Source organism: Meleagris gallopavo, chromosome 1 (assembly GCF_905368555.1).
Source record: "Meleagris gallopavo chromosome 1, MGAL_WU_HG_1.1, whole genome shotgun sequence".
Classification (NCBI taxonomy): Eukaryota; Metazoa; Chordata; class Aves; order Galliformes; family Phasianidae; genus Meleagris; species Meleagris gallopavo.
In genome coordinates this window covers 160,064,455-160,081,247 of record NC_139404.1, presented here as the reverse complement: position 1 = coordinate 160,081,247, position 16,793 = coordinate 160,064,455, and the positions used below count along the sequence as shown (strand labels likewise).

The 16,793-nt window shown below is 38.2% G+C and overlaps 1 protein-coding gene across 2 annotated transcripts in view; it reads left to right on the top strand.

The window, feature by feature from the left end:
• The first annotated feature begins 283 nt into the window (after positions 1–283).
• TDRD3 (tudor domain containing 3) overlaps positions 284–16,793 on the top strand; it is a 94,621-nt gene continuing 78,111 nt past the window's right edge. For both annotated transcript variants that reach the window (XM_085215771.1, XM_085215770.1), the window contains exon 1: positions 284–526. Coding sequence is in view for 1 of the 2 variants with exons in the window: in XM_085215770.1 (XP_085071896.1) it covers positions 486–526 (41 nt within the window). In the remaining variant the exon portion in view is untranslated. The remainder of the gene's footprint in view (positions 527–16,793) is intronic.

Below are 16,793 nucleotides of genomic sequence, written 5' to 3'. Positions count from 1 at the left end.
GAGAAGAAGCAGGCTATTAGCCAACAAACGTCGTTTCTCGGTTGAAATCCCCATCAGGGATGCGTGGAGATGCCTCACTCCGCCTGCCTGCCTTGACCGAGAGGTCCCAGGCCTGGGATAAACCGAGGCAAGAAACACGAGGCGCAGCACCTCGTCCCGGCAGAGTCCTCAGCGCCTTCTCTTCCGCCCTCAGCTCTTCCCTTCTTTACTATGGCGGCGGCGGCGGCTTCCAGGCAGGCGGGCTCCCTCCTCCACGTCGCTGCCGCGCAGGGGGAGGGAACGGGGCCGGCGCCGGTCGCGGGTATTGTTCGTCTCTGCGTGCGCCGCCTCCGCCCCTACCCTGCGCCGGAGAATTGGCCGGGCCGGGTGCCCGGAGAGGGCATAGGGGTGGGGGAGACGAGCAGGCCTGCTTCTCTCCTCCAAGCACCGGACTCCCCGCGGCGCCCGGCCCCGCGCTCAGCGGGTGAGCGGCGGCGGGAGGCGCCATGGCCGACAGGGCGAGGGCGGCGCTGTCGGAGTCGGGTTGGTAAGTGGTGCAGTTGGACCGGCCGGGCCTCCACGTCCCGATAGGCCTCGGCGGGCCCGGCGCAATGCCGCGGGGCAGGGGACCTTCTCCTACGGGTGGTGGGGCTGCCTCCGTCGCGGCCGAGAGTTGTTGGTCTTTGTGGGGAGCTCAGGACGGAGATGTGGGGCTGTGCGGGGCGGTTCTCCTTTCTTTTGTTTGGTTGTTGACTCGCTTATCGGAGCTCCTAGTTCTCAGTGAAGCACTCAGGATGACGTTCCTCCTCTTTACAGCTTGAAGGCAGGGGGCAAACCCCTCTGCGACGAGGCTTGCCTCTCCTTCCCCATTGCCTGGGATTTGTCAGGGAGCCGTTTGTGCTCAGGGTGATGAGGGAGGGCCTTTGGTGACCCAGCAGAGTAGGACCCCCGCGGGCAGAGCACCAGCCAGCCCCTCACAGCTCTCTTGCCCGGGGTCAGTGTGCGCCTAGGCTGGGTCCACAGTGGCTGGGCCTCGTGTGGCCTAGGCCGGGCCCAGCTGTGGTGTGAGCACAGCTCTGCCTTGCTGCTGGGATACGCCTCCGTGGGCTGTGTTTTGCTGAGATCTGTGTTGGGTTGGTGTTAGTGGGATCCCAACTGAAATGCCAGGAGGGATGGAGCTTTCTGGTAACTTTATTACTTTTAGTTGTTCTGTATTGTTGGAGCCCTTTCGGCGGAGAAGGTAAGAGTGAACAAGTGGAGTTAAATTAGGTTGAATACACACTTGAGTCTTGAATCCAGATATTTTGTTAGTCCTAAGCTGGACATTTTGTTTTGGAGTTGTACTTTCCAAATGCTTAGTGCAATCTCTACATCTTATTTGCTAGCCTGAAGGTGTTGTGGCACTGTTGACTGGAAGCCGATTTATTTCTTCATTTATTTTATTGATCGATGTGATTCACTAGTTGCCGCTTTGTCTCCCTGACTACTTGCAAGTCTTTAACAAAACAAAAGCTTATTGTTGACTGCGAAGGCACAAAACAGCTTACTTTGGCTATAATTAAGAAAAACCGTTTAAAGAGAAACGTTGTTATTTCCAATGGCACTTTCTGGGTATTTTTACTGTGATGTTAAACTTAGTGGTTTTTCTGAATTGTGTTTTCATTTATGGCTAACACATAAGGCATTAAAACAGGCATTGAGTGGTTTGGGTAGTTTCTACAGAATTGCTTACTGATAATATGAACCAGACAGAAGAAATTTATTGTCTTCTGGCCTTCCTGGATAAGTGTCTCATGTTTCAAAAGCCCTGTTCTAGAGTATACAGTCCTGTGATTCCTTGCAATTGGTGAGTGGAAAGAATCAGAACTGTGCTAATTTTCATAACGTTAGATTTCTTAAAGGGAGTTGTTGGCTGTAATTTGACACACCTCTTCTCTGCTGATTGAGCTTCATAAAAAATAAAGTTTCCATAAAAGTGATTTTACTTTTATGGTTTCTTTTCTTTCTTTTCTTTTTTTTTTTTTCTACTATATATCCCACGTTTTATCACCCAGCTTTCAGTTATTAGGCATTTTACTACTTTGTCAGTCGGAAGAGCGCAATTGGTAAAGTGCTTTTAATTTTGGCAGCCCAAATGTGAGGTGCCTGTGAAACTCTGTTACTCCTCAGTGTTTGCCTGTATCCCCTGAGGGGTATTCAGTTGAATGGCAATGAACATTTGTTATTCTTGCAGTTATGCCAGGTGTGAGCCCAAGACAGACTGAAATACGATCTGGCAAGCAGTGGGCTGATTATGGGGTCCTCTGGAGTTATACCTTGACCTTGTTGCATTGGGAAGGGGGATATGAAGGAAGAAGAAATGAATGCGTATTTTTCTGAGTAACATGAGGTGTAGTGAAAAAAAAAATAATGCTTCAGAAATATTCAGTGAAGTTCATGTACTTGTAAAAAATAACGTAGGTGTCCATGTGCTCTAATATTCTACTACCCTTACACTTAGGATACATCCATCCTTGTGTTATTAGTAGATCTTAAGGTCGTTTAACAGAAGTACGACCAAGCCTTCAGTTGACACTTAGCTGATTTGTAGTATGGTTCTGACTAAACTACACTGGTGGATAATCAGTTCTGTACCAAACTGGTTGCCACTGTTGCAATCACCTCATGTCACAGTGCTACATTTTATAGCACAGAAATAGAGCTGGGCTCACAGGGTGAATTATGTACTCATTTATTGAAGCACCATCCTGTGTTTCAAACAATTTAGGAAGATATTGTTCTTTGAGAGCTGCAAACCTCCTGGTTTGTAATCCAACTGGATTTTACCACAACTTTATTAGGTCTGTAAAGGTAAGAATTGTTGATGCAGACACAGATTTTTGTTTCCACAATTAGTTTTTATCATTTTACCTTCAAATATGAGGGAAAGTTGCTTTTCAAATAAAATAGTAACATAATGTAGTTAAAATGGTAAAATATCTATGTATTTTTCAAATAGCTGTTGTTAAAGAGTCATCCATTGTAAAATGTTCTGCAAATTTGTAGTGTTAGCCTTTAAAATTTGCTTCATTATATCAAGTATATACGTTAAGCTTCTGAATGATGAAGTTCTCTACATAGTAAATGTAGCACTGGTACCTAAAGTAGGTCATGCTGCTTTAATTAAAAAAACAACAACAACAACAACAACAAAAACTGATGATGAGTAAAGAGCACTGTATTGTGTGTGCAGAGTTGTTTTCCTGTAGAGAGCACCTAAAAAAATGTGTACTTCTAAAGAGAGCTGCAAGAACATTTCCTTGTGCACTGCCTTGGATACTGCATCTGAGAATATGGTACTGGCTCCACCTTTAATTTACAATGGAAAATATGGTTTGATTTGGAACAAAAGTTCTGTGTTGACACACGACTCTGTTCTGTGTTAATCCACAACCTCCTTGGGCAACCTGTTCCAGTGTGTCACTACCCTGTGTATGAAAAATTTCCTCCTAATATCTAACCTAAACCTCTCCTGTCTCAGTTTAAAACTGTTCCCCCTTGTCCTATCACTATCCACTCTTGTAAAAAGCTGTTCCCCCTCTTGTTTATATCCTCCCTTCAAATATTGGAAGGCCATGATGAGGTCTCCCTGGAGTCTTCTCCAAACGTTCATCTCTGTAATACTCTTGTAGTGGTGTATGCATTTTATGAATTTTGGTTGGTACTATGAAAGCTCAAAGTGCCAGTACACAGTGAATTGCTGCATCATGCATTTTTGACACTTCTGTTTTTATTGTTCATGTATATTCCTTTCTGGCTGGTGTGATCAGTTCAAGTCTTGCTTGATCAAAAACAGTGAGTAGATAAAAATGGAATTTTTTGTTTGTCTTCACTCTTGAGGAGTGGAAAAGGTCCAATGTTGTACAAAGTGTTCTGCTAGAGGTAACAAGCCCAAGAAACTTACAAAGAAACTGCTAAGTGGTTAGAAAAAAAGGAAAAAAAAAAAAAAAAAAAGCTATGTGACTAATTAGTTGTTAAAGGAAGCTGTTAGGAATTGTTCACAGATAATAAAGTAATTGTTAGTTCATTAAGTATGTCAATGATGTACCTGAATTTTTAACAATTTACATTAGTGTAATCATCCCAGCACAGGTTTTGTAGATAGTGAGAAAATGAATGAGAGGTGTGGAAGTTTCTCAGTGCTGGGAAGATGGAGATCTTTAGTCTGGAAAGCAGAATAATAAAGGGAGAGGTGATAGAGGTCTGTAAATAATCTGTAGAGCATACAGAAATGATGAATAGAAAGCCAGACAGCTATTTTTCTTAATACAAGAATTAGGCCACCCAGTGAATTAAACTTGCTACTTGATGAAAACTAAAGTAGCTTCTCAAACAATGTGTAATTAAATTGTGGATCTGAAGTGGAGCATTATATTTTGCAGCAGAAAAATATAAGTAGGCTAAAATATTAATTAGACTAAATCAGTTAGGAACTTTGAGGTAGGGTTTAACTGCCAGCTCTAAGATGGCTGGATGCTGGGAATGATTTGTAAAGCAGCACATATTGAGAGGTGCTTCATTTGTTGCATGAATCATCTACTTCTGGCCACCCTTGTAGACCTAGACTGGATGAGCACCATTTTTGTTCTTATTTTTAAGATTTGATACCTGCATAAGAAGGTGAAAGGAAACTCTCTGTCAGCAACTAATGAAGCCAGGTCTTGGGAGAAAACCTTTTGCAAAGGATTTGCCTTCTGGGATCACATTCTTTCAAATATAAGGATTCTGTAATTCTGTTCTTTGATTTTGAGACTCTTGAGACTGATCCGTTTTGCTCTATCCAGCTTCTGTGTGCTCATACTTGCCAGGTACAGGCCCCCTGAGCAGCTAGCTGCTGGGGTAACTGGCAGTTTTGGAATGAGATGTTGTTCTTATTCATGTAAGTAATAAACTGATGTTAAGTAGGTTTTCAGGTTTGCATATTTTTCTTAATTGTTACTCCTGGGTAAAATATAGCTTAATATAACAACACGTGTAGGAGTATGTAAAGATGTGAAGCTCTCCTGAAACTTAATTTAGCAGAATTATGCTCAGAAACCTTGGCTTTTAAATATCCTATGCAATTAATTGGTATTTTGTAGACTGCTTAATCTGTGATAGTTGTAAAAATACAATAAAAATAAATTTTAGGCTAATTCGTCAAGTTTTCATTTTCTTCATATTTTCAAGAGTGGCACATCTTTTTGACATTTTTTGAGCAGAAGGAGGGTATTAAATTCCAAGAAAGCTAATTTTATACAGCTGATGGAAAGAAGGAAAGGCTGTATGGGGGGACTAACGGTATGCAAGTGTTTCTGATCACATTGAGTATAATGCTTAATTGTGTTGTCATAATTTAGGAAGATTGGGCAGCTCAAGGACTAACCCAATCTTTGATGGAGCAGCTTTGTACTGTTTTGGAGAGAAAAAAAAAAGAAAAGAAAAAAGGCAGATACTGGCTAAAATAGTCTTTGTAACTCAAGAAAGTAGTTGAAGCATGTCGTGTGTTTTTGCATTGGGATCATTTTGAGCATTTCACTTTGAGAAATGTAGCTTATGTATTAGAAATGGGAGTAATGGCATTAACTGACAGCATGAGAAGACTTACTCCAAGTTAGGAAGCTGACTGCTGAACCTGCAGCTTTGACAGAGGGCACTGTCTGGGGAATATGGTCAAGATCAGCTTTTTCTTTCCTGTTGTTTGCCTCTCACAGTGCTCTGGGATAGTTCTTTTCTTGTGTAATGACATGTCTGGAAAAAAAAGCTGTTGAGGAAAGCCAGAAGAGAAAACGTGTCTGTTCAGACAGTTTCAAGATATTCTCAGTGCAATGGCAGCTGAGTCCTTGGCATGGACCCAGCCTTATGTGCTGTTTAATGCTTCAAGGTAGCAGCCAACATTTTCCTGAGGAAATATGAGTGAGAAACAGTATTTGCAGCTGTAATTCCTGTATCTCAGCAAAAAAGGAGAAAAAAAAAAAAATATGGATTTCACTAGATGAAGAAAGACAGTGCTCTTTACTCTGTGTCTTTTGTAGTCAAATTGCTGTGACCTGTTACAAGTTACCAAGTGTCAGATCTTTTCAAGGAGCAGAGCATGCAAGATTTCTTGTCCAGCACATTCTGATTGCAGGGGCTGTTCCTAGCATCCACCATACAGCAGGACTGCCGCTCGCTAAAAGATTATCTTATCTTACTGAGGTTTGGAGTTAGTGAACTTATCTGGGGCACATCACTGAATGTTACTTGGTAAAATCTCGAGATTTAATCTAAAGATTTAGTCTTGACATTTTTGCATCACCTCTGTTACTTCCAGATAACTGTGTGTGTGCTTATTGCTAAGTCTCTCCTCAATAAAGTAGTTGTATTGACTCATGTTAACATTTTTAGAATCTGTGGAAGTTTCACTTTGTTATATTATTTTACTGTTGTAAAATTCAATTTATAGTTATCTCAATTTTTAAACCATTTAATGGATGTAAATCAGGCATTTATGTCTTTAAAACACTGGCTAGAAATTTGTACTGTCTAAGGATCCCGAGAGGCCAATGTTATTTTTCACATTTTATGAAAATAGAAAATCGCTCATTTAATTCAGATGGTAGTACATTGCATGGGGAATTCAGCAACTATATTATCTCTTTATGTATTACTGCTTCATAGAAAAATAGAGGTTGGAACACCATTTATGATGGAAGCATGCTTATACTTTTTTCTTTTGGTTGGTGCTAAAATAATTACTGTTAGAGTCGTTGTACAGTGGGTGTGGGGAAGGCTTTCAAGGATTGTGTTAAGTTTACTGGCAGGTTCCAAGAACATTCCTTTTTATTTGTTACATAGTGATCCTGTACCTAAGCTTGTTTTGAGGCAGAGATGTTAAACTCTTACTTACTTTTTAGAATGATAATGAATGAATACTAATGAAGCGTGTCATTTGTCAACTTCGTAGCATACTTTCTGTTTTATAGATGACAGTACTTGAAATTACAGAGGTTTTCCTTTAGCTGTTATTTGGAGGAGAGAGAAGAAAAAGTCATCGAAGGAAGTGAAGAGAAGTGGGTGGTTTCTGAGGATCTGGTTCTGGCTTTGTGCAGAGTACTGATTTCTGAATGAGGCATATTTTGTGTTGAAGTGATGAGCTGCTGAGAGGATGCTTATGTAAAAAATATGATCCATCAAACTACTGCTCCTTGAAAACAGAATGTATGACGAACATGGCCATGATTCTAGGCTTCAAAAACTTGTTCAGTGGTTTGGTTTTTAATTCAGATGTAATGTACGTATCATATACAGACAGAAATCTGTGTAATTCATCATTACTGATAAGCTTGAGATTTGCATTTCAGCTAGTCTAAGAAAGAGCTTGAAACTCTGCCTTGAGACAAGCACTTCTCAAATTTCTTTTTTTCACTTAAGTGCTATCTACAGTGTTTTTCCTATTTTTTGGTACAAAATAATTTTTTTAATAACTATGTAAATTGGAATAAATGAAGAAAGTAGACATATCAAAGTATGTGCTTAGTATTTTACATGATATTCAAAAGCTAAACCAGTTTGAGCTTGTTTAATAGTTAAGTGTCCTTGAATAAGGAACATATAATAATTTCAAAGCAATTGTGGCATTAAATAAAGTTAGGTATGTAAAATATATATAAATTTGAAAGTTTTAAATTAACCTATTAAAGCTAGGTATGTAAAATATATATGACTGGTGAAATCTCTTGCTGTCAAATTGGCCCTAAAACATTTGTTGAATATTCTCCAGAGTTTGCTGTTGAAAATCTCTGTGGGATGAGGAAATGAAAACTTTTTTTTTTTCCATGCCTGAGGTGCTTAATTTTGTTAATCCACCAAGTTTTCAATTTTTGATCAGACGTTTATTACAGAAATTCATAGCTGAGGCTTATTATAATTTTGGATTCTCCAAAGGGCAAAAAATAAAATAAAATAAATCTGTTGCATACTTTTTGAGGTGGAAGAAAGATTTCCTTGCAATATACTAATAGGTTTTACTAGCATATCACATCCTCCAAGTTTGGCAGAGCAAGGAGAAAGGAAGAAGAAAGTTCTTTCCAATTAATTCATTATTCACTCTTTTCTATTTTTTTTAGGTTACATTTTGACCTGACTGCTGCCATATGGTGAAAACATGAATAAATGGAAAAATTGTAATTCATTTAGAATAGTAATTGCTGATGTGTCCTACCTGTGAGCAACTTTATGTTGCTTTCCTGCTATGTATCTGCTGGCTGGCAGGTTAGATGTATTTCTTTAATGTTTCAATGTGAAATATAAATTCTGCCAAAATACTAAGTTGGGACTATTCAAGCCAAATAGTTTAAGATCTTGTATACCCATTTTTTTACCTGATATTTCTAAGGATATTTAAATTGTACAAAAGTGAGCACTGTTACTTTTCTTCCTTAGAAGAGTAGCAGTGACGTACTGTGCAGTTCTCTTGTGTGAAATCTGGTCTTTTAATAATTAATTTTGAAAAATAGTTTGCTCTAGTAAAAAATTGCTCCGATAGCTACAGACTTTTTAATTATAAAAAAAAATGCTACTGTGAGGAAAAGTATGCATCTATATATTTATGAGTACTTCATTTGTGCTTAATTTAGCCAATCTTTTACAGACCTGTATTTGCAAGTCAGTGGTTAAATTAGGCTGCTCCATAGCTCATGCAGCTGATAAGCTGCAACATGGGAATAATTTTTTGGAAATTCTTTAATGGATGTAATAGTGTTCTTTCAGTTCTAGAGTTAATTGGCTACAGCTACAGAGGTTCATATTTGTTCTTTAGTAACTTCAGTTACTAATCTACTGGCACTCTTCAAGCTTTTCAAATAGTTGATTGGAAACAATCTTAGTTTTTGTGTGTGTTCTTTTACAGTGCTCAGGTATACACATCTATATGTATCTTGAGTGATTTTTCATGAATGTACTATAAATTTGGTTTTGAAGGTCTGTAGAAATGCCTACTCTTAGTGTAAAATAGAATAGAAAGAAACCTGTCACTGCTGCATGGTTAGAAATGTACCTGCATGCAAGAACACTTGATATCTTGAGTTAAAATTATGTAGTTACTTGTAATAGATTAATATTTTAAGCATTGGTGACCACAGAAGTAGAAATTTTTTTTTTCTACTTTGCAATTTTAAAAAAGTTATAACGTGTGCTTCTTAAGAGTACTCACCTTTCATCCTTTTCTTTGCAGCAGACAATAATAGCTTTTTTTTTTTTTTTTTTTTTATGGTCAGTTTTGGTGTTTAGCAGGGAAGGATGTGATCAGGGTGTCCTCAAAAGTTAGAGGTTTTGTTAGTGCATTAAAAGCAATTTTGTAAGAACAGTATCCTCTAACTACAGCAGCTATTCTTGAGGACTCTGGGTTGGTGATAATTCTGTTTTGAATATTTCAAATAGAACTGAAGGCTTTTGCTTAGCAACTTGCCTTGTGAGTCAGCAGGCACTGGGGACGTTAAGCTTCTATTATTTCTGAAATTAATATGAAGTGTCTTGACACAGAAGTAGTCCAGGTCTTTGACAGTGATATGAAAGACATGCTTTAATAACAAAATACCAATTAATAATGTTTCCAAGTTTCATTTTGTAGTTTTACGGTTCAGTGCTGTTTTTGTATGGTAATAAAGTGAGATTTTTATAGCTTGAATTGAGGAATGTTAATTGTTTCTTCCATGAGTACAGTTGATAAGCTAAATTAGGTGATTAAAAATGATTAAAATTATATTTGAACTCCTAAAAATATAGCCTTTTGTTACTCATGTACATGAATATTATAAGTTACTTATTCCAGTCTCAGTAAACAAACTGTTAAGTGTCATTACTGGGAAAAATACACAAAATGTTTTTTGGAGAAAATATTTTGGGAAGTTACTTCTTAGTAAAACTTGGCATCTTTGCTTTCTTTTGAGATACTCTAATTAGTAAAAAACTGAAAACAAGAAAAACCAAAACCTGAAAGAAACCTAATGAAGTTAAACAGGTTGGCTTGGAAGAAGCTTCTGGATAGATCCCACCTGGTACTCAAGGCAGACCAACTCCCAAGCTGGATCAGCTTGCTGAAGGCCTTCTGCATTGAAGCTTTTGATACTGGCAGGGTGGCCTGCTCCTCTGTTCAACCACCCTGTGGAACATTCTTTTTCTCTCTTACTGCCAGTGGGAATTTCACTTGGTTCTGTATGTCTATCTTGCATTTTGTCATTTCATTCTGTGTGTTGTCTCTTTAAACCATTTTGAGGCAGTTGGAAGGAAAAAGAAGTTCTTCCTTTGGCCTTTTCTTCTCTGGTCTGTATAAACCTGTCAAACTCTCAGCTTCTCCTCCTATGACTTGTGGTCCAGGCCCCCTGTACTGTATTCAGGTTGTGGGTCTTCTCTCAGAGTGGAGACTCCTGAAACTGGGAGCAGAATTTTTAAGTGCCTTTGTTCTGGGAGGAGGGGGAACTGTAGCATCTCTTGGTTTGCTGGCTATTATCTTTCTAATGCACCCGAGTATGTTGGTTAGTCTTTTATCAATGTATGGAAACACTGATTTGTGTTTGAATTGTTGAATGCACATCTTTTTCCTTGCTTAGTTTCTAAGCAGTGTCATCTTAGTTAATGATTTTGCACTTTCCTTTCCTGTGTTCATCCAAGTTTTTGTCCCGCTGTTCTATCTCTGATCGTGTCCAATAAGTGATGCCTTTGTAGAAGCCTGTGAGTATGGCAGATACACAGATATAATTCCTCAGAATGTTTTTCCATCTTTTAACTACTGGGGTTGAGGAAATTCCTTGTAGGAACGTTTCCTTTCTCTTAAATAAGTTTTGATGTATTTCTTTTGCACGAGTCTGTGCAATTATTTTTTGAACCCATGTAAAATTTTAGTAGCTATAGAATATTGACTAATAACTTTATCTGTTGTATTAACTCTATTCCTAAGTTTGCTGAATTTCCCACTTGCTAATTTTGAGACAGTGAATAACCAATCTCTTTAATGTTGCTTGTGACCATACAGTTACTCTAAGCCCCTTTTCCAGTCTTCTTCACAGTGAAGAATCCTATTCTTTGTAGTAAATCTTCAAAAGAAAGATGATTTGTATGTTTGACCTGCATTGTATCCGTCAAATAAAGAAAGGTAGGCAGAAAACAGAATCCTGAAAGGAGGATAAGAAAATAAGTGATCTGAAGAAGTCAGAAAGAAGAAAATTAATGCAGGTACATTGCAGATGTGTATAATACAATCTGTCATTATAGATGAAAATACATGTGAAAATATGACACGATGCAGAAGTGGTGTTTTTCCTTTCTCCCTTTCCCCCAATTTACGGCATACTAAGCTTGATGAATTACGTCCAAGTATCAAAATTGCTAGCGTATGGCCTTTGATAGCAGGATTCTTTTAGCCCCTTGGGTATTTGAGTCTGGATAGAAGTGTGGGTGTGACAGTGTGGGCAATCATTTTCAATTACAAGAGGCAGGGCTTACCTTATAGGAGCTTTTGAGAGACTTAGTGATTGGATGTGGGTATGTTCATAGGTCATTACAGAGTGGAAGATGTACCTTTGTCATACTACCTTTGCTTGTGAAGATCACATACCCTTTCTGTTCCTCAGCAGCTGAAGAGTGGGATCAGTCATTTTTTTCTCAGCTGAGAGCTGATTTTTGAGATGCCGTCTCAGTTCTTGCATGTCTCTCCATATCCGTTGGAGTCCTGTTCCATCTTACACTGTGACTTATATTTTTTTCTGCAGAATACAGGTGGATGTTTTGCTGTCCACTGCTCCAGTTTTGAGTAAGAGCATCCTGTGATTACTTGGCTTTCCAAAATTAAAGACATTAATGTGAATTTTCTCGCCCCCATGACTACCTACTGCAGTGCCCTTGGTGCTCTCCAGTACCTATATGCTATCCTCTCTTCTATTCCTTGTTGCCTGTTCTACTCTATAATGTTTGTTTCCTTGTATCACTCTCTAGCAAGTGTCACCATGTGTTATGGCTGGTTTGTAGCTAAGCAGGTTCTTCATTTGACCAGTTCATTGCTGATAATCAGCAAGCCGAGAGCCATGTTTTATTTCCCTTTTCTGTAGTGTCACTGCTAGTTTGTATGTCTTGCTTCTATCTAGCATCTAATTTCTGTGAAGTCTGAGGAAACTTGCTGTCTTTAGGACCTCTGTTTCTCTGTCAAATTTAGCTGAAATTTACTGGTCTGATTGGGATTTGTTAATGTGTCATCAGTGCTGGAAACACTGTATCAGTGTATAACCAGTTTTTTCTGTAGAAAATTGATTCAACTGCATTTTAAAAACTTCAGTTTGTTCACTCAAGGAAATCAGGCTTCATGTGAAAAGTTTTGTCTGAAGAGTGGTTTTTTTTTTTTCTTTCCCGAAGCATTGAATACAAAAGGATGATGGAGAAATATGGCTAAAGCATTTGTTTTTTCCTTAAGCTCATTATTTCAGAATAGTGCTTTTCTCACCTGTTCTCAGAATAGGTGAAATGGGTACCAGCTCAGGCCTTGGGGTTTTCAACTGTGTATTCTGCCTCCTGTGAGAGAGTATTCTATAGTTCTAGAAGTAGTCCTTCTTTTTCTTTGATGACATTCCACTTCTTGAAAGCAAGCAAACTTCCATATTTCCTTGAGATTTTACTCAGCATCTCAGGTTAGCAAGTCTGTCTTTTTTTTTTTTTTTTTTCCCCTTTGTGTATTTTTTAACACTTGGAGCAAGTCAGCAGCAGAAACCATCAAAGACTCAGATACTGTAGCAGTGAAACAGTGGAGAGCTGCTAGTGTTCATGCAGGGAATCTGAAAGCAGAAGTTAGGAACTTAGATATTCTCTTTATCCTTCTCCATTAGATTTTCTTGCTAGTACTCCTCTCTTCGGTGGCAGAGGTCAGGGGCAGGTGTATGCTACCGTGTTTAGCTTTTAACACTTTGGATGGAAGTAGATTGGAATTTAACTGTCTGTAAAACCTGTAAGAAGAGCAGAATGTGAAGTAGGTGATGGTGGGATTAAAAAGAAAGAATTGCAAGTTTCTTTTAATGTTCGGTACACTGAAAAGATAACAGGAACATGGATTCCCTGACACCACGTTTTCACATTTGCAAGTATATTAACTTCTATCAAATACCTCTAAAGCAAAAAGAGAAAAACATTTAACAACAAAATTATTTACCAGCTTAGCATAATAAATACTTAAGTGTTTCTCCGTTCTTTTTGGATATACTTTCTGAATACTGTCAAAAGAACACTGGGCTTCAGAAGACAACCAAATAAATGGCCTTCATGAAATGACACCAGAAAAAAGTAGAGAAAAATGTACTTATTTTGCTAGTTTCTTCTAGCTTTGCTTTTCATCCTTGTACATCACTTCTCTGTGCCAAAGCTTGCATTGTTCTGTTGGCAGGGGCCTCTAAGGATCACCAAGTCCAACTCCTAGCTCCACACAGGACCACCCAAAATTCAAACCTTCAGAGCATTATCCAAAAGCTTCTTGAACTCCGTCAGGCTCAGCGCTGTGACCACTGCCCTGGGGAGCCCATTCCACTGCCAAGTCACCCTCTGGAGAAGAATCTTTTCCTAATTCCCAGTCTGACACTCCCCTGATGCAGCTCCGTGCTGTTGCCTCCAGTTCTGTCACCAGAGGAGCTGTAGCTGCCATGAGGTCTTCTATAAGTCTCCTCTGAGTTGAGCAAACAAAGAAATCTCAGCTCCTCCTCATTTCTCTGAACCCTTCACCATCTTCATAACTGTCCTTCAAATGCTCTCTAATAGTAAAGTTTTGCTGTTTGTGGAAAAGCAAGATGATATTTAGTTCAGCAAAGAGTGAATAAAAAGGGACAAAGCAAGTTTGAGATCACTGTTCTGTGTGATGTGGCTATTTGAGCAGTCTTAAGGACCTGAAAGCTATATTTTTTTGTTGTCAAGCCATTAACTTCTAGCTTCTTAGGGGTAAATAGCGTAACGACCTTGCTAAGTGCTGAAAGCACTTTCAGACAGTTATCTATAATATCAAAGAGAGAGGGCCAGGCCTGTTTGTGGAGAAAGATGTGGAAATGCTCTCAAGAGGAACATATTCTTTTATTTTTGAGGCGAGATTGGATAAATTCTTTAAAAAACAAAACAAAAACCTGTAAAGACAAATAGTGGACTATAAAGAGTAAGCACAGTCTGCATACTGGAAGCCAGAATCCCTTGCTGTGGTACTTGAGTAAGCATGTACAACTTGTTAGTGAAATTCAGAGAGGCTAAAAGGGAAGTGTCTTTCATTTAATTTTTCAGTTACGTATATTTAAAGAAAATAAGGATATTTTCCTGTGTTTGATGTGAACTCTGGTGTGTAGAAAGTATTTTTGAACCTTTAAGGTCCTGACGAAGTTTCATAGCATATGTGGCATTATGAATTTAACAAAATACATGTTGCCTAAATAAAAAATGACAAGCCAGATGAGATGCCAAGTTCTCTGAATGTACTTATGAAAGTACTCTCTATGTGCCTCCCACTATTATTGAGGCTTTCACCTTCTCCTTAATTGTGGACAGAGATTGAGGGAAGACTGATCAGTGCAGAAGGCTGAGTGAGAAGTGAAAGGGTGGCAGTTTTGTGTAGAGATGGAAACAAGCAGGGCGGTAAGGAGAACTAGAGTCTGAATTTCCAGATGCATGATGCTTGTGATTATTGTGCACCCATTTCATACTTAAAAATTCGTAGAATACTGACCCCTCAGAGAAGAAGCTGTGCAGTTATTTCAAGCAGGACATTCAAATCTCATGTTTCTTTTTGACAATTTTAGCCAAAATCTATCTGTGTTTAATTCTGTTTTGTAAAAGGAAAGTAATGTCATCTCACCTTACAGAAGTGCTTGAAGGCAGGTTTAATTATTTCATATTTCAGTCAGATTCTTTGAATCCCTAATAGTAATAATAATAATAAAAACTTAGGGGGAGCATAATTTTGTATTTATTGTGGAGTACAAATAGCAGCTGTTGGAAATAAGAGTGCGTATTATGGTTTTGTCTTTGCCTGGAGTGAAATGTGTGTGTGAGATCCTGAGGAAACCGTGCTATGTCATGAAAACTAAACAATAAATTCATAGGGAAATGACTTCCAATTTGACCTTAATGTTTTTACTTTCTCTCTCTTCTGGTATAGTCTTTTGAAACCTTAGTATACCTTTAGTACGCTTCTTATGCAGTAATAGTTTTGAAAGCAACCTGTAGAGTTTCAGTACATACCCAATGGTAAGTTATTAAGAACCTCATTTTTCTGCTCCTGAATTTTCTTTCTAAGTGTGAAAGTACAGTTACAAGGTTGACTTGAGAAAAGTATAAGAGGTTTTGTGTAATTGCTGTTGTTAGCTGGCTGCATACCGTTGCTGCAGATTTGGGTTAAGCAAAATAGAAATTCATGTTGGCATCTCTTCAGTGAAAAAATAGCTTTTTTTTTTTTTTTCTGAAAACAAACACCTGCATTAGTAGGAGTCTAGAGGCATTACAATTATGTTCATTAGTCAGTTGTTATAGATTTATTTCTGTAATAGTTTTCTGTTCCAAGGCAGTCGTTCAGTGAAGTCTCATCTGTTTGTAGGGATTTTTTTTTTCTTTTTTTTTTTTTTCCAGGGTGGGTTGGGGGGAAGTTTGCGTATTTCTTTTATTAGAGTTGCTCTGGAAGCAGCACAGGAGCCAAAAAAAAAATCTCATATAGGAGAATTAAGGCTTGGAGATGCTGGAAACAAACAAGATAATTACTTCTGCAAATAATATTTCGAAGTTCCTTGATTTTTTTCAGGGTAACAATGTAAAATATATGTATGCTTCTCCACACAGAAGAAGATATACTTCGATTTACTCCATTTTACTCTTTCTTGCAGATAAAGTACATTGCCCAGAAATATAATCCCATTAATACGCAATTAAAATTCAGAAAAAATATCACCAGGTGAGACATTTCATGGTATTTCATGTTCTTCTATGCATTTTCAGTAACAAGAAACAAAAAATATAAACCCTAACAATAAATGATAGACATTCAGGAATGTGTGATCTTTTGTTTTTTTTTTTTTACCTTCTTGGACCTGCCTTCTACAGCACTGTCTGTGGAGCAGCACTTTCCATCATTTGAGAAAAGAATAGTGGAAAAAGCATATGCCTTTTTAAAAGAAAGAATGCATCTTTGATATTTAGAAGATGTTTTTTTTTTTTTTTTCTTGGATTACTTAGATCTGTATGAACTTTTAAAGTTGTTATTTTTGGGCAAAAAATTCTTTTTTCCTAGTGCTATGATTCTGCCCATTTTATAGACTGTATCTTGTTTTCTGACTATTGAAAGAATCTTTTGCGGTTGCCTTCAAATATTGAGTAAATCTTAGCCTGGGTTTCAGAAGGCATAGCTCTTGTTTACATGCCTGTTGTAAAGAATGTGCAGTTAGGAGTTACGCTCCAACAGCAAACATAAAGTTTAATTCTCCATCCAAATTCAGTCGTCTAAAAATTTGGTACCCATATTGGGCTAGTTGATCTTAAGTCTTGTTAAATTTGCAGAAAGAATTACCTCCAAAAGGCCATTCATCTCTGTGTAAACTAGATGGCCAAGATAAGAAAGATAAATTGCTGTGGTGACTGCAAACAGAGCAGTGAGCTGCTTGTTCAGATTCAAATGGCTGGTGTGGCCCCTGCAGTTGAGGTCACTGGATCACATCAGAATTGTTTGGATAACTGGTATGGCTGCAGACTGCTGCTTTCTGTTTCTAGCTGTGTATATATACAACTTATTTTCAAAACTCAAGTCAGCCCTTGCTGTA